Source organism: Ovis canadensis, chromosome 4 (genome assembly GCF_042477335.2).
Source record: "Ovis canadensis isolate MfBH-ARS-UI-01 breed Bighorn chromosome 4, ARS-UI_OviCan_v2, whole genome shotgun sequence".
In the NCBI taxonomy this organism is placed as follows: Eukaryota; Metazoa; Chordata; class Mammalia; order Artiodactyla; family Bovidae; genus Ovis; species Ovis canadensis.
Window position 1 is genome coordinate 80,519,278 of NC_091248.1, and position 20,755 is coordinate 80,540,032.

Genomic DNA, 20,755 nt, shown 5'->3' on the forward strand with positions numbered 1-20,755 from the left:
CCACTGCCAAGACCCCCTCTTCCCTTTCTCGGTTCCTCTCTCCCCGGAGCAGGGAGCTCCAGCCTTGGCAAAGGTGGCCGGCTGGTGAAAGGCATTAACCCCTTCTCTGGGGGCAGAGTCTGGGCTCTGGCTGCCTGGGCAGAAGCCGCTGCCCGGCGCCGCTATAAATAACCTGGAGGGGGCGGGCCGTGGGGCGGTGTCCCTGCGGGCGGGGGAGGCAGGAGATACCCCCAGTGCCCAGGGCCGTACCTCGGCCGCCCTGGCGCGTTGGGGAGGGAGGGGCCCACTCCGCTCCGACCGGTAGCGGAGGAGGGTGGGAGGCACCGGAGTCAGCGGGTGGGGCGGGACAGCCGCGCTGGGAGGTGCGCTCCTGTTCGCGGCAGCACAAGGCATGGGGGGTCCCGCGGGGGCCCCACGCCTCCTCCACGTCCCGCACTGTGTCCTCTGTCTGCTCTGCCTTCTCCCGCCACTGCTTAAAGTAAGTGTGGGGTGTGGTGGGGGGTGCTGTTCTCAGGGTGGAGGTGCCGGGAGCTGGAGCTCTGTGCTCTCCTGACTGCAAGGGGGCGGAGGTGCAGGGTGGGGGGCTCACTGCTTAGTTACTGGGTTTAGTTTCACTCAGCCCTGTTAGGAGATGGATGGAAGAGGTCTTAGGGCTTGGTGGCTGGCATGGAGTTGGGGATCCCTGCATCCGGTGATGGGATGGAGATGTCCTGCCTAAGTGAGGGGGAAGGGGAGGGAGATGAAACTCTTAACACTAGCTAGCATGGGACTTAGCAGCCCTTGTGGATGAGCAGAGGGTGCAGGGAGACGCCCTAGCGTCTAGGACATACCCTTTCCTCAGATCCAGGAATTCCTAGTCTCGGTCCACTCTCCCCTCCTCCATGGATTGCACTCCTCCTTCCTTGTAGGAGCCTCAAGTCCCTTCCTCACCCCATCCCAGTTCTGGTCCTTCCCCACAAGGGATCCCCAGAAAGCTGTCCCCTGTCTCCTGCAGGCAGGCCAGTCCCCACCCTCCTCTCAGTGCCTGAAACCAGGCAGCCCTCTGTATCAAATGAGCAATGGAGCAAAGGGGATACCTGGGGGAACCAACCTTGCCAAGCACTTCTCAAAGCTGTAAGTATCCCCCCATGCCCAAAGCTGTGGGTGTGCGCACTGGCCAGAGTCAGGGTCTGCAGGTGGGAGCTGGGGGTGTTGAGATGGAGAAGAGCTGCACAGAAAGAGCTGAAGAAGTGGGAGTGAGGTTGGGAGGGAGTGATACCCAGAAATGGATGTGGGAGGAATTGATCTCTAACTCTTTCCCCCATTTTACAGATGGGGAAACTGAGGTTCAGAGAGGGAGGGCCACACTTTTCATGAAGAGCCACAACATTAAAAGTGTTCAAGGCCATGCAGGGCAAGAGTCAGAGCCAGGATGGAGGTCAGGAGGCCTGGTCCCATCCCCATATGTCACAGAGGACTCCTTGAGCATCCACTGTGGCAAAATGGTTTTGCCAACAGACTTGATCAAATCCCTGCTTTGCTGATTAGTGTGTCACCTTGGGCAGGCTACTCACGTTTCCCCTCAGTTTCCTCCTTGGTAAAATGAGGATGGTTTGGGTGCTTAATGAATAAGGTTGTCATGAGGAATGGTTGTGACTGTGCCTGGCACAGAGTTAGCACTCAGTAGACACAGCTGGGGTTTTGTACCAGGTACTTGAAATGAAGACACGAGGGGCCCTGCCCTTCCAGGGGGTCTGGTTAGGTGGAAGACAGGACGGGGCACCGTGCCAGGGTGTGGTCAGTGCACCAATGGGCAGATAGTCCCTGGACCTGCCAGGTCCTTTTAATGACATTGCAGGGAGAGGTGGAGGCTGTGGAGTAGATCCACTGCCACCCGCAACCTCTCGTTCCTACTCCTGATTTCTTCTCTGAGCTCTTTTGCCCCCTAGCACTTGTTCCCTGGGTGGGTGCCTTCCAAGAGAGCTGGTGTTAGGACCAGGGTGGCCCTTTGGCCCTGCCCCTCTGGGAGCCATGATGCCAACTGCCCAAGCTGGTTAGATGGAGAGGGTTGCTGGTTGCTACCCCAGACTCCAGCGCGGGTGAAAGAGTCTGTGGGAGGTTACCCTGGGTCCCAGGGATGTCAGGACCGGTACCTCAGAGGCAAGAGCCTGCTCTCCCCTTAGAGTCCACCCAGGCCCTGCCCCTAGCCCCCTGGATGGCCCAAGATTAGAGACTAGTTAACCACCCAAAGGTATCATTGCATAACTGCCAAAGAGCACTGTGGTCTCTCTAGCCCCAAAGAGCAGTCTTCTTTGCTCTTGGTCTTCGTGGTAATGCTATTTATTTCTGGATCCTTTTCCAACTATTCTGAGATTTCTGTTGTCTATGAAAATAGAGTAAGTGACCTGGAGCAGGTGGTGGGGAAATAAGAGAACCCAGGAGGGACCTGGCCTCCAGCCCTCTCATTTATTCAGTAATACTTTATTCAACCAGTATTTAAGGAGGATCATGCATGGTAAAGACACAAGGGTGAAAACATCAGCCTTTACCCTATGAAGTTGATAGCCTAGAGCAGACATGAGCAGGAAGAAAATAATGGTGAAGAATTAATTGTGTATTTACTAGCTGGTCATGAGAACTGATGGCTCAGCGAGTAAAGAATCACCTGCAATGCAGAACGAACATGGGTTCGTTCCCTGGCTCAGGAAGATCCCCTGGAGGAGGAAATGGCAACCCACCCCAGTACTCTTGCCTGGAGAATCCCATGGACAGAGGAGCCTGCTGGGCAACAGTCCAAAGGGTCTTAAAGAGTCTGATAGGACTGAGGGACTAAGCACACACATAGGAGCTAAGAACAAGTGTGTGCAGATGTAAGAGTCTCTGCCAGAATTGGGAGATCTAGTGGGAGGTGGGCAGGATGGCGGGGGTGGAGATGCAGTGCTCCTGGATAGGGACTGAGAAAAGAGCAAGCTAGAGGGAAGGCTCCAGGGTTCCAACCCTGAGAAGAGATGGTATGAGGCTCCAGGGAGCATGGTGGTCCTGGTGGGACCTGATTTCTATCCCTGGGGAACTCAGGGCTCGCTGACCTGGGGAGGTGCCTGATCTCACAATTGCAATTGTGAAAGTTCCAGCAGGCAGTTGAATAGTGAGGATACCCTGGGCCAGTCCCCACTGCAAGGGCCTGGAGGAGCCAAGCCTTCACTCTGGTGCTACTGGCTGCCCTCTGAGCCCTTGAGAAGCTACTTTGAAAGCAGTGCTGAAATCATACAGCCTTCTTGGGCACCAGGCGCCATGCCAAGCCCTTTGCTAAAACAGTGGGAAGGTGGGGACATTTATTTACAGAAGGAAATGGAGGGCAAGTAAGGCTAAGGAATATGGCGCTGGATTCCAAAATCCTTGATTAAAACCGCCTCGCCCTCTGTGACACACTGGTAAAGAATCTGCCTGCCAATGAGGGAGACACAGGTTCAATCCCTGGGTCAGGAAGAATCCCTGAAGAAGGAAATGACAACCCACTCCAGTATTCCTGCTTAGAGAATCCCATGAATAGAAGAGCCTGGCAGGCTACAATCCATGGGGTCACAAAAAGTCAGGCACGACTTAGCGACTAAACATCAACAACATCACCCTCTGTGAAGACCCCAAGAGTCTTATCTGGGTCCAGATCCTCAGATTTCTGGGCAACAAGACACTCCCTCAGGACCTCAAAACAACTTTTCTTGCTTCCCAAGAAGGCTCAGCAAACAGGAAAAACACAGAGTCCAGAAACCTGGACCCTCCCTAACCTGCACAGCCCCTCCCCAAGACCAAGGCCAGGGCCCTGCACACCCCCGCCCGCCCCCCATACCCAGGGTCTACAGGGTGGGGGTGGGGAAATTCAGGGGCCATTTACCAGAAGCTAATTCATCTAATAACTCTTCCCCCAAATTCAAATACTCTCTGAGTGTTTTCTAACTTAATCAGCTAATTTGGTCTCTCCATTTTTGCCATTTTGTTGATGTTTTAGGATGTTTTTAAAAAACCAATTTGTCTGAGGGCAATGCCCATTTAATTTCATATTCCTAGTCAGTCTCAGATTTGCAGCACTTTATGAATTACGGGACTATTCTGTATTCTCTTAACTGTCATTTTCTACTTTATCTAATTTTAAGCATTTTTAGGCCTCCTCAGTCAGTTTGTCTCAGGTCATTGTATCCAAAATTTTATTTTTATAAGATGTCATTTCAAATCTTCCAGAGGGAGGGGTATATTATTCCATAAGCTTATTTTGTTTATTCTCTTTAGCATCTGCACCAGGCTTACCACATGCTTGATACTGTTCTAAGCCCTGACACACATTACTGCTTTTAAGCTTCGCAACCACCCTGGGGCATAAGACCATCATTTACCCCCATTTGACAGATGAGAAAGCTGAGGCAAGTTCACGTGGTCAGTCATCTATTGGTAGTAGGGACAGGATTCAAAGGAGATAGGCTGACTGCAGATTCAGTTCTGTTAATGAAAATGTAAGATATTCAGATACCAACACAATCAGAAAAAGGTGACTCTTAGGCAAACTGACATTAGATGAGTTGATCATTAAGAGATGATTTTAGGCCTCGTGACCTGTTATGAGACCTCTTCCTGCAATTTCTGCCTTCCCTCCCTCTCCCCACCCTCTTTATTCCTCCCTGCTGGTCCCTCAGACATCTGTGTGCAGAGATCAGGGCATGACACAGGACAGGGAAGAGGGACAGAGGTGAGAGGGCACCACGGGCTTTCAGAGACGAGGGAGAGCACTTGGCAAGGGGAGGTCTGGAAGTTTCTCCAGGCAAGCTGGTGGACTGGATGGGAGAGTGGGACATCTTGGGCAGAGGGACCTGCTGGAACATGCGGGGAAGGGAGATCTGGCTGGAAGGCTGCTGTGGACTCCTGGGCTCTTTACTCAGAGATCTGGGCAGCTGATTTTTTAGAACACAGCACCTTCCAGAAAGCCTGTCCAGATACTCCAGAAAATCATCACCTACTTCCTTCGTCTGACTGCCAGTCCCTCAGCCTCTGCCTCGGCCAGCCTCAGCTCCCATATGGCCTCCACTGTGTCTGCTCAGGGCCCAGGCTCAGCCTCCTCTCCCCCATCTTTCTTCCCCCTCTTCTGCCTCTCTGTCTCCCTCTAGTCTTCCTCTTGTCCTCTCCCCTTTCTTCCCTCTCTCCTCTTTCCTTCCTCCCCTGTGCCCCAGTGCCCTCATCTCCTCCTCCTTCCCCAGGACAGGGCCTGAGTTCCTCCTGCCTCTATTCCTAGCTCAGGCTCAATGAAACCAGTGAATGAGAGAACCCTGGGGAGGACTCCTCCCCCTCCCAGAGGAGTCCTCTCTGACCTTGGGCAGAGCGGGAGGAGGCAGGGAGCTTACCCCATTCCCCTCCAGTTACTGGCAGCCTTGCTGCAGGACCTGTGGTCCCAAATCTCCCAGGCTTAGACCAGTGGCTAATTTTAGAGGAAGCCTTGTCACCAAGCCAGAAGGGAGCACTAGGCTGGGCCAGACCCCCTGGCTCCAGGGAGATGGCACCTTTCAAGCCCGCCTATCCCCTGGGGCATAGGTTCTGCTTGGACAGGGCCCAAGGGTGGAGAAAGAGCAGCTGGCATCTTGGCTTCAACCCACTGCCTCCTCCCCCTGCCAGGGCAACTCCCTTGCCCTCGTCTAAGGTGAGAGCTTCCGACTCCAGACACACTGAGACTGGAACTAGGACCCCAGCCATTCTCAAAGGGAGAATTCAGAAAGAAGGCTGCCTGGCAAGCAGGAAAACCCCAGAGCCTGAGTTCCCAGAGCTGGGGGTCAGGGTGCCACTCTACCTGGTGAAGGGGGCCATGGTCTCATCCACACAGACGTTTATTGAGCACCTGCTGTGTGCCAGGCTCTGGACTGGGAACTGTGACCTGGATATGAGTCAAACAGACATGGGCCCTGAGGTCCGGCAGCCTGTAGCTTCATGGGGCAGGACTGAGGCGTAAGGACAGCTCTCTGCTGCTGTAACAGCCAAGAGCTAATCAGTACAGAAGCCCAAGGTGTCTGCCACACAAGGTAAAGGGGTCTTCAGGGGGCTCAGAGTCAGTTCTAGAAGCCAGATTTCTTGTGTCTCTTGAGCACAGCCCTGCCCAACTGAATGGGTCTGCTTCCTCTCCTACCATGACCTAGCTCTCTGCCTGAAGCCCCCCACTCCAGTGGTGAGAGCAGCTTCTTACTCACCCTGTTTGGAGCCAGGGTCCTCCCAGCATCCATGGACCACAGGCCTTCACCTTCTTACTCAGCTCGTCCATGTGTATCTGACCAACTCTCTAATCTACTAGACTATCTGTCCAATTGTGCCTCTGCCCCTTACTCACTCATTGTGTGGCCTTGAGCGGTGACTTCACCACTCTGGGCCTCAGTTGCCTCACCTGTAAAATGGGATCATTACAGAGATCTCAGTGGCAGTTGTGAGGATTAAATGGGCTTTGCTGAAGCATTCAGAGCTTCATCTAGGACTCAGGAAATGCTGACTACACATCAAAGAAGCCTCTTTCCAACCGGTGAGCACAGGCTAGTCTCTTGTTGATCTGTGCTGGCTTCTCATCGCGGTGGCTTCTCTTGTTGCAGAGCATGGGTGTCTAGGACAGGCAGGCTTCAGTAGTTGTGGCTTGTGGGCCTAAATGCCCTGTAGCTTGTGGAATCTTCCTGGGCCAGGGATCGAACCTATGTCCCCTGCATTGGCAGGTGGATTCTTAACCACCAGACCACCAGGGAAGTCCCACCCTCTTAATAGCATCCTTAGACCAGAAGCTTGCTACTTCCTGTGCAGGCCCTGGCTTCCCTGCCTCTCAGCCTTTGCTTGCCCAACTCCCGCCCCTAGAATTTCTTTCTGCTCCTCTTACCCTTCCTCCTCCCTTGGACTCAGCTTCCATGCCCAGTTTCCTCACCCAGCATCCACTGAGCACTGCTGAGCAGTGAGCCCGGTGAGGGAGGTGCAGATGTACTTTCAGGGGCCACTGTCTGTAGAACAGGGGCTGCTGAGGGCTGAGGGGGAGCTGCACTGGCTTGAGAGTTTGGAAGGTGGAACACAGGGTTTCCAGAAGGTTTTTCTAGAGGAGAAGGGCTTGATCCAGGCCATGGGACTCCCTCTAATAGGGTTGGAACCCTCTATCTCTGAACTCTCTAACTAGAGCCCTCCTAGAGTCCATGGCAACATGGACACATGGAACATGTGCCTTCTATGTGCCAGCTCTTGACATTCAGTAATTTGTTTAATGCATACCAAATCCCAGGGGCCTGTATTATCCTCATTTCAAAGGAGGAGGACAGGACTCAAGGAAGTTGAATAACTTGGCCAAGGCCACAGCGCTGAGGAGCAGCAACCCCAGAGCCCTGAATGTGGGCGGGTTCGCGTCTGCCGCCTCTGAGAGCTCATCACGCAGCCCTTGGGGGTATTCATTCATGGCTGTGTCTCTGCCCTCCCTGGCCCACCGTGTGCTTTCTGAGGGCACCAGTCTCTTCTTCCTCCTGCCTGCCCACCTACCGCTCACCACCACCCACAGCAGCGGCTGTGTCCAAAATAGGCACCTCCAGAGTATGCCGCAGGTTTGAGCTGAGTCAGATCCAGCCAGCCGGCCCCTTGAAGAGAATGAATGTCTTTAACAGCTTATTGGACCAGTGAAGAAGGAGAGGGAGCCCAGATCTGGGAGTCATTCCAAACCCTTTGTGGTCTGCTCGCCATTTTGCCCGCGCTCGAGCAGCACACATCGATGCTGGGCACAGTGGCCGTGCCCCTGCTTTGCTCAGCCAGAAGACTCAGCTGTGGCCCCGGACCGCAGCGACTGACACAAGGACAGCCCCGCCACGCCTGAGTCCCACTGGAGGATGTCCTGTGTCCCTGTCCGTGAGCTTAGCACACATGTTCAGACTCCCACCTAAAGCTGAACACGAGATGCCTGGCAACTGGGCCATAGTGTGGCCTCTGGGGGCTTTGAGAGAAGGGGCTTGCATCTAAGATGCAAACTCTGGTCGGTCAGAGTCCACCATCAATGGCGAGCACCTCTGCATTGAGCATTGCTCCTCCGGTGACCTCCAGAGGCTGGGGGCTTCCTAGGAACTCACCCCATCCCCAAAATAAACTGCTACCGGCTGCTTCTCAAACAAAGAGAAGGGGGCTGGAAAGGGGTAATGGGTCAGGCCTAGGACCCGCACTTTCCCCAGACCAGCTGAGGGTGGGACACCAGAATTCTTCTTGGAGGATCTTGGGACCCAGAGTGTCCCTCCCCAGCCCACCTCACCCCTGGCAGGTGGCTCTCTGGGCAGCTGGGCCTTCCTGATGCCCAAGAAGCTGACACTGGGTAGCTCCTGGCATCCCTGGGATATGTGAACAACAAGACCATGGCCCCCAGTATCTGTCCTGCAAGCCAAATGGCCAGAGCTCCTGGCTGATGGCTCAGGAAGCTCCTTATAGCGCACACACACTATATGCATGTTATTCACATACAAAAGCACACACCCTACACAGACATATATATGCCCCGCACATATACCCCTTATGCACACTAACCTCACACACAGGACTTCGGCTCCCCAGCAGTTCCTTCTGCCCTTAGCCCCGTGGAGACAGTTGACAGAACCCAGGAGCAATGAGTGCTTGTGGGTTCTGGCCGTGCCGCTCTTGCTCTTCCATCTGACCAAGTGGGATCATTAATTAGGAGCTCCAGGCCAGTGTGGTGAGGGTGAGCGTGTAGCCTCCAGCCCCGGCACAGGAAATGGACTAAGCCTGATGTGAGGAACGTGATGTTTGAGGGCTGTCCGGCTCTGGTCCTGGGAATATTGCAGGACAAACATTGACCCAGCTGCCAGGGAGGGAGGATCCGGCAGGCAGGAGAAAGGGGAGGGGCTGCCCACTACAGGGGCAGTCCTTTCTAGAATCAGGAATATCAGTGTTGGGGTGGTGCAAAAGTCATCTCATATGCACACACGCAAGCGCACACACTCACACACACTGGTCATAGGATAAAAACAGTGGTGGTCTTGGAAGGAATGGGAGACGATGGCTAGAATTGTAGAGGGCATTGCTTTTGTTCAGTCTCACACCATGCATTTCCCAGCCTCTCTGTTTTTGGCGCACGTGTTGTCTATCTATGACACCACCCTTACCCTATGACACCACCTCTATCCCAGCACTACCCTTATGACACCACCTCTATCCCAGCACTACCCTTATCAACTGGGCAAACTCCTACTCAACCTTCAAAGCCCACATCAGTGTGACTTCCTCTGTAATGCTACCCCATTCCTTCTAAGCAAATTATAGACCCTGTAACAAGTTGGTTATCTATCCATCTTTCCCACCAAAAGATGGTCCCCTCGAGGACAGAGATAACCACATCTACTTTATCCCTCCATATTTAGCATTCCCTCATGACTTTTTCAGATGTGATCCTGGGTGATTTCTCTTTTGGATGGGATTGCCATTGTTACAACAACCATATTTGTTCCCAGGCAAGTCTCTACATTGGCACCATGGTCCCTTCCTTTTCCCCTACTCGTTTTCTGGCTGCCCCTAACATACCACCTCTTCCAGGAAGCCTCCCCTGTCTTCCCAAGTTCAAGTTAGGAGTCTCTTCCACATATTAACCTTTGTAATTTTCTCGTTACCTGTGTGATAGGGAAACAAACTATCCACTCTTCTCCCATCTCTTCTGAGCCTCCAAGTCTAGGGGGTCCCTACCTGACCTGGGACTACTTTGAAGATGCCACTGTGTCCCCCAGCCAGTCCCCCAGCCTGACACACAGTCGGGGTTGTACAGTGTTTGCTGGGGGATTAAAGGGCTGGTGGACACCCCCACTCCAGCTTTGCCAACTGAAGAGCACAGGGCACATCCCATCCTGGGGAGGAAACCTTTAGGGGCTGAGGGATGGACAGAGCATGTTCTTCCCTGGGGCACCAAGCCTCACTAGGCCACCTCTAAGGCCTTTTCAGGGTTCCAGGCCTGGCCAGGCTGCTGGTCTGCTGTGTGGGGCCTTGAACTTACCCTCCTCTTTTTTCCTCTGTACAATATAGAGGAGTAAGGGACAGGACAGGGCGGGGCAGGGAGCAGGGAGGGGTAGACATATGCTGTCACTGTCTAGCCAGAGCCTGACCTTCATCCCTCTTGTCCTCGAGGTGGGGTCCAGCCAGGCACCCAGAGACCAGCCCGTGTGGGCACTGCTGGAACAGTACTGCCACTCCATCAAGACCCTCGCCAACCTCTCAGGTATGCCAGCCCCTTGCCACCACCTGCAGCAGACCCTGGGAAATGAGGGCGAGCCTCTGGGCCTGGGGGAGAAGCGGGCCAAGTCAGGCTTAGCGGGTGGTAGATAGAGGCCTGGGCCTTGGGTCTGTCCTTGGGCAGCCCCCTTCCCCACTGGGGGCACAGGTCACTGATGAAGAAGGGCTTGGCCGGGAGTCCTCCTCCAGCTCCCGGCTCCCTATGTCTGTGCCTAAGGAAGTGGCTGGGCTGGCATTCAGGCGCCCAAGAAGGGGGCACCACTCTGCTTCAAACTCCAGCAGAAGGTGTAAAATACATTCCCCGTTGCCGTGGCTACAGGTGTCACCTCCTGATAAGAACCTGTGAAGTAGCAGCTGGGTCCCTGAGTTCTGACCCCTTAGAGTTTCCTGGCAGCTGATTCAGAGTCATGGGGCAGCCACTGCAGAGCTCAGAAGAGCCCTGGGTCTTCACGGGCTCTGGAAAGATGTCCCCAAGGCTCCATCCAATGTCCCAGCCTTCTCAGGGCTGCAGCCACAGAGGCAGCAAGGAAGGAGGAGGGCTGCAGTGTCCCTGGGATCTGGAGCTACTGCCAGAGCAGAAGGAGACAAGAGTGCTGGCAAGAGCTGGGACCCGGCACCAAACGCAGCTTGAGTTGCGCACCAGAGAGGAAAACCCTGCCGTCTGCCCTCCTTACAGTGGGGTGGTCAAGAGCCCAGGTGCTTGGGTCAGACAGACCCGATCCCAGATCTGGATCCCAGCTCCTCCACCTAACAGCTGCATGACTCTGAACAAGTCACCCGCCCCATCGTATTAATTTGCTTGTTAGTCACCCAGTCGTGTTCAACATTTTGCGACCCCACAGACTATAGCCCACCAGGCTCCTCTGTCCATGGAATTCTCCAGACAAGAATACTGGAGTGGGTTGCCATTTCCTCCTGCAAGGGATCTTCCCCATCCAGGGATCAAATCCCGGTCTCCTGCACTGCAGGCAGATTCTTTAGCATCTGAACCACCAGGGAAGCCCATTAATTTGCTTGGGCTGCTGTAAAATACCACAGACTGGTTAGTTTAAACAACACAATCACAAGGCCTCCCCTGGGTGACTTGTAATATCATTCATCCATTTCATAAATGGAATATGTAATATATGTATATATTTAATTTGGAAAAAGATATTTTTAAAAATCGAAGAAGACTATTAATGCTCATTATCCCACAACCCAGGAATTTTTTAATGTTTCTATCTGCCAGAAGTTTATCACACCATAGAATTTCATGTTTTTTCTTTTTTCTTTTTCCACAAAACCAGGATGATCCTGTGTCTACAGTTCTGTAACCTGCTTTTTCTTCTTGTAACTCAGAGTGAACATTTCCCTGTGTCATTAATTATTCATCCACCACATTGCTGGTGGTGCTGCCTAGCAGCCACGGTGGGGACGCATCATCCCTCATTAACCATGCCTCTGCAGTGGGCGGTACTGGCTGTTAGGATGCCCTTGAACTTCAGGAATAGTTTCTCTTGTCCCCACATGACAGGTATCTCCTTTTAGGTGTCCACCAATTGAGAAAATGCATGTTGACTAACCTAAAGCTCAGAAACAAGTAAAACAACCTATTGTTTAGATATATGTACGTGTGATAAAACTGAAAAAATTAAGAGCAAAGGGATGATAAATGCAACATTCAAAGAATGTTCCCTCTGAGGAAGGAGTGTATAGATAAATTTGTAAGTGATTGGTAATGATCTAGTTTTGGATTGGGCAACAGATCATTATATGTGCTACTACATACAAACTTTCATAACAGAAAAGACTCAAATGAAATAAAGTTGGGCCATGTATAGGCTAATGGTGACAAAGGGTCATGAATCAAAGACTATGATCAATTAAATTGCATGACCCTAAGGTCCAAATAAAGGGAAAAAAGCCCCACATAATCACAAGAGACTTCAGGCAGGCTTTAAATGGACTGTTTCTGTTTTATTCATCACAGAGGAATCTAATAGAGCATATACTGTAAGTTGTAAGGCATATTATTTTTTCAGTCCATAGGCAATGTAAGAGTCCAAATGGAATCAAGGATCCCTTGGAAATAACTCCCTAATCCAACACACACACACACACACACACACAAACATTCACACACACACACACCAGGACTGGTCATATGTGAAGAGACCCTTGGATCTCAGGAGACAGGGCTTCTGCCAAAGCATCCATTCCTCCAGTGTTGATTTGCTGAGCACAGCATGAAGCACTCTGATGGGTGCTGGGGACTGGTTAGTGAACATGACCAGCCCTGCCTTCCACAATAGAAAAACTAATAACCTTGCTGTGATATAGACTAGCCCCCGGCAGACTGAGGCATGGAGAAGAGCCACCCACCCCAGATGAGACACAGGAGGTGGGGGCTAAGCTGAGCATTAGAAGGGCGGATGGGAGTCAGCTGGGGTAACCGCAATGGAGCGGTAAGGGCATTCCCGGCAGAGGGGACAGCACATGCGAAGGTGTGGAGGCAGAGCATGTTCCAAGGGAATGGTGAGTGGACCCACAGGGCATCTCAAGTTCAGCAAGAGGAGAGGATGGGGAATAGACATGAAAAGCGCTGTTTGCGGTGCTAAAGAGCTGGGCTTCGTCCCAAGGGCAGCGGAGAGCTGCTCTTGCGAGAAGTCACACAATCTTAGAAAAATCACTTCCTCTGCCCAGTGGAGGAGGCAAGGAGCCCAGTCTGGCTGCTGTGGAGAGGAGGATGGCCTGGGAGGGGTTGGAGGGGGAAATTCCTTTTCTTCCTCTGGGCCTCCATTTGGCTATCTGTAAATGAGAGTGTGGAGTTGGACATGCCAGGAGCCCTTCCTGCTCCATAGCCTGGTCCCTGGCTCCACTTGAAGACACCAGGCCATCTCCACTGTGCCAAGGTGAAGTGAGATGGGATGAGGAAGGAGTGTCTGGTCTGGCCTGGGGCACCATCCCCCGTGCCACAGGGCAAGAGTGGGGTACCTTCTGGCCTCTCCCAAGCCTTCCATGCCCTCAGCAGCCCCATTGTAACCACAGTGAACCCCACAGCCTGTCCCAGTTCTGTATACTCTTCAGCCTGACTGAGCACAGCCACTCAGACATGCAAAGGCTGTCCCCTTAAATCCTGTTTTCTAGCGGATATCTGATAGGTGGCGGGATGAGTGAGAGAAAGCGTGTACTGTGCAGACCCATGACTATGTGAGATGCTGTGCGTGTTTCCATTATGCTCTGCACGCCTGTCCGGTGTTCAGCTGAACCCTGGAGCACCTGGAATGCCACTGCAGCTGCCATCAGAGATGGGCCAGAGGTACCTGCCCCCACGAAGCCCAAGACACACAGGTGTCTCCCCCAGCACCTGTCACACTGCCCTACAGCTTATTTGCTACCTCTCCCACCAGCCTAGGGGCATACAGACTGTCCTGAATACCTCTGCCCCAGTGCCTGGCCTGGGAGCTCACCTCCATCCCAGGGACCTCCCACCCACCTCTGCTTCCTTAGCTAGCAAAAAGGCCCAAACTTTAAGGGTAGTTGGAGTTCATCTAGGTGAGGAAAGTTTTTGCTCTTTACAATTTCTTCCTCATTTACTTATTTGCAAACACTAGAATGAGCTGTAAAATGCATTTGTTCCAAAGCTGCTCCTTTTTCCATTTTCCTCTCTGTCACACCTAGAATAGCAGACAATCGTGCTGGTGATAATAAACTCCACAATGAAATGGCACTGCATTCTGGAGGCCAGGGGCCCTTGGGTCTCTGGGCCTGTGCTCAGGTCCTGACTGTCCTGTCAGGATGCAGAATGGTCTTTAGCTCTGCCCCTGAAATGGTCACTTCCCAGAGGAAACTTTATCACATCTGCTCTCCAGTTAAGAGCAGTCCAAGTCACCCAGGCCAGCCTTCCATCCTGCATGTGAGAAGTTAAGTCCTTGGCCTCTGGTCACTGGGCACTCACCGGTCACTGGGCACTCACCTCCCCCTGGGACAGCTGCTTTTCCTGTGCGGTGGCTCTGGTGATGAACAGGTTAATAACTTTAGCTTGGGCTCTCCTTTCCCTCTGTGCTGGGAGCAGTGTGTGGAGCGCCCTCCTTTATGCATGAATGAGACTACTTCCCAATGAAGAAATGGGCTGATCCTGCCAGCCACAGTCTAGCCTGTGGGGGACAAGCCCTGTGCAGCAGGGCTTGGTCTGGGACTCAGCCCGAGTCTCAGCCTGGCACTGGTGGCAGGACTCTGCCTAGGGTTGGGGTTGGGACCCAACTGATCCTCACCTGCTCCTGGCACTGGTTATTAGGGACAGTCAGGGACCTCTGCCTCTGCAGCTGCCCAGAGCTGAGCCAAGGGCTCTGTCCATTTAAAAGGCAGAGGATAGACCTGGCTGGCTGGCTTGTCTGCACCTCGTACCTGCCAATCAGCTGGCCCCAGAGAGATTCCCGTGCTTGCTCTCTGGCTCTGCCTGGGCAATGAGAGCAGCATTAATATGGAGGCTGGTGAGACTGGAGCACACAAATACAGCCCAGTGTGCCTCTCCCCTCTCCCTGCTCAGGAAGTAACGCTGGCTCAGGATGCTCTCAGCCTTCCCTTGCAGCTTTGTTCCCAGTGAAAGATGGCAAGAAGGCCTAGGACTAGCCACCCTGGGGCTTCCAGCCCAACTGGGACTGGGTCCCAGCTCTCCCTGCCCTCTAAAGATAAAAGCACACACATACACATTCACACACATGCACATCTTCCTCAGTCTTTGCATCTCATAACTCAGGACCAGAGTCTCAGGGCTGGGAAGGGCCTTTGAGAACGTTTCACTGATGGACAAACTGCCCCAGAAGAGAGGGTGAGAATTAGGGTAACATGCAGGGAGAGCAGAGACAAAGGCAGGCCTGAATCCAGCCTGAGTTGAGGTGAGCCACATCCCAGGCCCTGTATCTTGAGCCCAGATCCACCCCCACCCCCCTCAGTAGACCTGAGCAGTGGATCTGTCCTCACACTCAGAATGGAGCCACAGGGAGTTAAGGAGCAGGCAGTCCTGAGGGGCCTGGGCAAATTCCAGATAAAGGTTTTCAGCTCCTCCACACTTGCTGTGGGGTCTGATCTCCCCTCCACACTTACTTAAACACACACACACACACACACACACACACACACACACACACACCCCTGCTGTAGAAACCAGTTTCAGGTTGCCCTGCCCAAGCCAAGAGGAAAAGAGATTCTCACTTCTCCTTTTATTCCCTCTGAAACCCAGGGCAGTAAGACCTGGGTGTTTGAGGTTCTCCAGATAATTTCAGCCAGTTTCTCCCCTGGACTTCTCCATCTCAGTGAATGGCAACGCTACTCCTGCGCCCAGTCACCCAAGCGGGAGACCTGGCATTACCCCTGCCTCCTGGCTCCTCTCTCTCCAGTCCTGCCTCACCAGGGCTGGTTTACCCGGAAATCCCTCTCCACCCTAGCCCCCCATGGGCTGGTACAGGTCTGCATCTATTCAAGCCTCTTGATCTCCCCAGCCTCTTTCGTGGCTCCCTTGATTCCCTCGACGCCCTTCCAATCCACTCCTTTCCCAGAGGCCACGGAGGCTTTTCTAGAGTGCAGATCTGCTCGTGGGCTCTCCACTCCCTGTCATCCCCTCCAGTGTCCTCGCTCAAGGAGAAGAAACAAATGGCGAGACACCGAAGGAGAAGAAACATGAGGCGAGCTTCTCGGGCGGGCGGGCGCGCTTTCCTGCCCCCTGCAGCCCCCGGAACTCGACCCTCGGGCAGGTCATTCCGCCACCCAAGGCGCACACTGTCCATTCCCGCCGCCCTCCTCCGGACCTGGTGTGAGCCGGAGAAGGCGGACTCCGGGTTGGACTGGTGGGCCGAGGGCGGGAGCCTGGGCCTGGCAGAGAGGAGCCGCCCGGCCCCGCCCCCTGGTGCAGCCATTGGCCGCGACCGAGCGGGTGGACCCGCAGCCGGGTGCGTTCTGCGGCTCCTCTCCGCTAAGGTCCAGACTTGGCGGTCCCCGACGTTCGAGCGCAGCGCCGGGAGGCTGTTGGCAGGTCGGGGCTGGACGAGAGAAGCCAAGACTGCGCTCTCTCGGCCGCTCACTCTCGAACCCAGCCCCTGGCAGCCACGCTGGGCGCGCAGTCACACTCCCTCTCCGCGCGCGGCTCCGGGGCGCAATGGACGCGGCACTGCTCCACAGCCTGCTGGAGGCCAACTGCAGCCTGGAGCTAGCCGAAGAGCTGGTTTTGGACGGCTGGGGGCTACCGCTGCACTCCGAGGGTAGGCGGGAGCCGAGCAGACCCGGGCGGCGCGGACTCCTTGCCTGGCGCGTTGGGTGCGCCCAGGTCCCCGCGCTCGAGCGCCTCGCGCCCTGCGTCCTGCGGCGCCCCGCGGGCCCCAGCAGCCTCTCTGATCCCCGCTCCGCTCTCTCCCATCACCAGGTCCCTACTCCTACTGCAACACGACCTTGGACCAGATCGGGACATGCTGGCCCCGGAGCGCGGCCGGAGCCCTGGTGGAGAGGCCGTGCCCCGAGTACTTCAACGGAGTCAAGTACAACACGACCCGTGAGTGTCCCTGGGACCCTCCGCCGCGGGCTCAACACCTGGCTCCCAGCAGGGCGGTTTAGAGGGTAGCGAGGGCTCCGAAGCCAGCGTCGAAGACCTGAGAGCCACGGCACGGTCATAGCGCCGGCATTAAAGACATAATGTTAGGGGCGCTCCCCTCTGCCCGTACCTCGGTAAGACAGTGATTTGCCCACGATTCCCGTGCTCCATGCGCTGAGAACCCAGAAAGAGGAGAAGGAAATCCTTCCTTTTGAAGACAAATATCTCTCCCACATTATATGCTCTGGTGCCTTAAGTTTCTCCTTTAGGGCTTCTCTTTGTTTAGCCGATTTCCGCCCCGCATCTCCCTGGGGCGGTGGGGAGGGATGGGGCGCCTAGGATATGTTCCCAACCCCTAGAGTGAGTGCGGTGGTCAGAATCTACTGTGGGAGACGGGAAGAGCAGGAGGCAGGAAAGATGGGGTGAGGCTTATGTTGGGGCTGGGCATGGGAAGTGTAGCTGTTTCTGGACCAGAGTGTGGGGTGTAGTCTCTTCCCTACCTGGATGTCCTAGGACTGGCTTTCTGGGCTGTGAGTCGGGGCAGTGGTCAGCATTACTCCTGCCACCCAGCGTGGTGTCTGAATCAGGCCCACCCCCACCTCCTGGGGAGAACAGCCTGTGCCCCCCTTCCTCCTGGCAAATCACTGGCTAGCTTGCCACTCTGTGGAGGACAGCAGCAGATGCTCCAGGAGTCACACAGCATCCAGGTGGGGTGGTTCCGTATGGGCTCTGGGAGGGGAAGGGGGTGCCTGAGTCTATGCCCTCTGGAAGGTCCAATGGGAGCCAAGTGGCAGTGTCTTGTGAGGCATGGGACGCAACATCACTAGCCCACCCTGAAAGGCCACTCACATCTCCAGCCCCACCCACACCAGCAAAGAGCCTTCTGAGATGCTAGGCAGTAGTGGAGGACACCTGTTTGTTTGAAGCCCCTCATCCTGGGAACATCATAGCAACCTCTGTGTGTCTGAATAGTGGCATAGCTCCCCCATCAGCTCACTCATGCATGCTCTCTCACACGCGCACACACACACACACACAAACATGTATGTCCACACTCATACCTTCACCCAGAGAGATGGTTAGTGGGCTAGACCACAGCCTCTGCATTTAATGCTAAGCAGCATTGCCCTGTCTGCACCAGCGGAGGGCTCTCGTGGGCCCAGAGAGCAGCTTGCTTGGAGGAGTCCAATGGCAGTGGTGCTCCTAATGGAAGTGGGTGGGAGACCTAGTGGGGCTGCTGAGGAAGATTTCTGCATCATCTGACCACGCTTCCTACCCATGATTAAGATAGATCTTCCAGGGAGGAGGTGAGGTCCCTGATCCAGGAGGTGCGCAAGCAGAAGGAATGGCTTCCATGCTCCTTGCCAGTCCTGAGATTATAAAACTGTATTTAGGATCCTGTGTGCTCTGTGGGGTGGGGCAGTGGAGATCAGGGTCCCTGATTCAGTCTGAGCCAGAGATAAACACTAAGTGAGGTGATGTGGCTCTTCGCCCCTCAGCCTGTGGACCTGGGGCAGCCCTGCTCTGGTTCCCACCCCTGCCTGGGCTGTCCCCTTTCTCCCCAACCCACCTGGAGCCCCCGAGGACAGGGCCTGGGTCTCTTCTCTTCAAACAGTTTATTAAACAGCTACTATGTGCCAGCCACTGCACTGGCATTGAGGCCCTCACTCACAATTGCAACAGACAAAGGGATACAGAGTTAAGAAATGCCATGATGGGGGAGTGCAAGGGGACTGTGGATGAGGAGGAAGGTGGGAGGGGAGACGGGGAAGGCTTCCCAAAGAGGGTGTTGCAGCACCTCCCACACCACTCACACCACGTCAGGTGAGAAGGCAAGAAAAGGTCAGGGCACCACCAAGGTTGGCACATGTAGTGCCGATTAGCCCCTGGTACTAATGAACCACTGTCTTCATTTGGACCAAAGTACTGCCCACAGTCTGACTCCTGGTGAATGGGAGAAGCATGGGGACAGAAGGAGCATTGCTGTTAATCAGTGTGACAGCTGAGGTGTGAAGAGCCGAGGCAGCTAATGTCAATGGCAATGATTGATTTCTCTCCTCCCCTGCCTCCTGGCCACTGCTTCCTTCTGCTCTGTATGCCTTTTCAGTGGGATCTTTCCTGGACAAAGAAGGACACAGGAGGAAAAGAGGTCCTATGAGAAGCCTGGGGGAAGAGGTGCAAGGGTCCTGGCTGTCTTCTTGCCCAATTTTGTTATGCTGCAGCCAGATCCCCGCTGAAGCCTCATTGTTTAGAGGGCAGGCATTGTCCAGGTGGGACAGCAGCTTAGGCATTAGTCCTGGTGAACTTTCACCCACTCAGCTGAGCACAGAGAATCGGCCACCAAACTCCCAAATGTGGACCATGGTCCAGGTGCCAGCTACCACTGAGAGAGCTTGGCATACATGACCTCCCATGTTCCCACCTCCCTAAGGCCCCCTGAGGTATGTACTGCTCTTGTGCCCATATTGCAGATGAGAAAGCTGAGGCTCAGAGATGTGAATGGGATTTTAGCAGGTGAAAAAGTCGTAGGTCTAGGGGAAGAGATGGGAGCATGCTTTGTGCCTCGGGACTGGCTGGTGTTATATGGAGTACAGGTAGTAGGAGAAAGAAGCAAAGGAGAGCAGATGGGTGGGTGATGGTCAAGTGATGTAGGGCGTCGCATAGGACATCACCTTTGGTGTGGCAGGGAGCCTGGGGCCGCTTGTACAGGGAGGAGTTCAGCTTCACGGCTCAGAGTCTCTGGCCACAAGAGGAGGGGTTAGGAGCCACTGTAACTGACCTCGGTCAAGGGGAGGCTGCGGATACAAAGGACACATCTGTAACTGACAAGACTTGCGGGACAGGAAGGGGGCGGACTCAGGGACCACACCAGGAAATCAACGAGCACAGATGAGTGTATGTGGGCTCTGGGGAGCTGGAGGGACTTCTGAATGAAGATGCAGCGGAGAAGGCAATTGGCTGGATGGGGAAGCCCAGGCAAGCGCCTTGGGCTGGAGACAAGGTATTCGAGAGTTCTTGTGTGGTTAGTGAACAGCCACAGGAGGGAGTGTGGGAGGCTTGATCAGAGCCTTGTCATTCTTACCCAGAGACTATTTCTGGATGCAGCAATGGCCTAGGGAAGAGAAGAGACTTGTTCAAGGCCACTTATGCTAGTCTGTGGCAGAGCCGAGTTAAGTATCCGTGTGTCTGAGTCCCCTCCAGTGTTCTCCCCACCTCCACGTCACTGCTTCAGTGGTTCTGTGTGTCTGTACTGCCGTTTGACCTATGTTAACACATTGATCTTTACAATCAACCAATGATAGAGACATAGTATTATCATCATATTACACATGAGGAAGCTGAGGCACTGAGGGGTGACTTTGCCAAAGTCACACAGCTTATAACAGGACAAGGATTCTGGACAAGGATTCTAGCCAAGGCTCTGCTGCCTCCGAGGAAGCAACTCTGACGGACTAAGCAGAGAAGGGATTTGTTGAAAGGATATCGGGAAGTTTATGTAATTATTGGATAGGATGGAGAATCAGATATGGGGTACCCAGCCAAGAACTGAGAGCAGAGCTGGCCTAGCGAGGGAACCCCCACTCTCTCTGAGTGGGCCTTGACAATGCCGTGAGCCCTGATCACCAGATGGGCCTCAGCCCTGCCATCATCACTCCCTTAGGATCTCAAGCTTCCTGCAGTGGTCCTCAGGAAGGCTTCTCCCCATCTCCGTTTTGTGGGCTCCCAGCTCACTGATTTCCTTGGTGCCAGAGCATCTGAGGAAGTGGGGGAATGGGGGACTGGGGTTCCCCAGTCCAGCTCTGGCTACAGGGGAGCCTAGAAGGGGGAGGGCCTTTCATTTCAGCTCGATGGCAGGAGGTGCTTTCTGCCCCCCACCCCGCCCCAGGTTTCCCTGTGCCCATATGGGAAGCAGGTTCGAATTCTGGGCCACCTGAAACTAACATAATGTCC

The 20,755-nt window shown here is 54.3% G+C and overlaps 1 protein-coding gene across 2 annotated transcripts in view; it reads left to right on the plus strand.

The window, feature by feature from the left end:
- The first annotated feature begins 317 nt into the window (after nucleotides 1-317).
- Nucleotides 318-20,755, plus strand: part of CRHR2 (corticotropin releasing hormone receptor 2) — a 44,901-nt gene continuing 24,463 nt past the window's right edge. The window contains exons 1-3 of one of the 2 annotated variants that reach the window (XM_069586728.1): nucleotides 318-478; nucleotides 10,135-10,225; nucleotides 16,640-16,765. In XM_069586728.1, the coding sequence (XP_069442829.1) occupies nucleotides 392-478; nucleotides 10,135-10,225; nucleotides 16,640-16,765 (304 nt within the window). In that variant the 5' untranslated portion in view covers nucleotides 318-391. Of the gene's footprint in view, nucleotides 479-10,134; nucleotides 10,226-16,147; nucleotides 16,479-16,639; nucleotides 16,766-20,755 lie in introns of those variants that run through there. The other variant, XM_070292373.1, reaches the window with a different exon arrangement.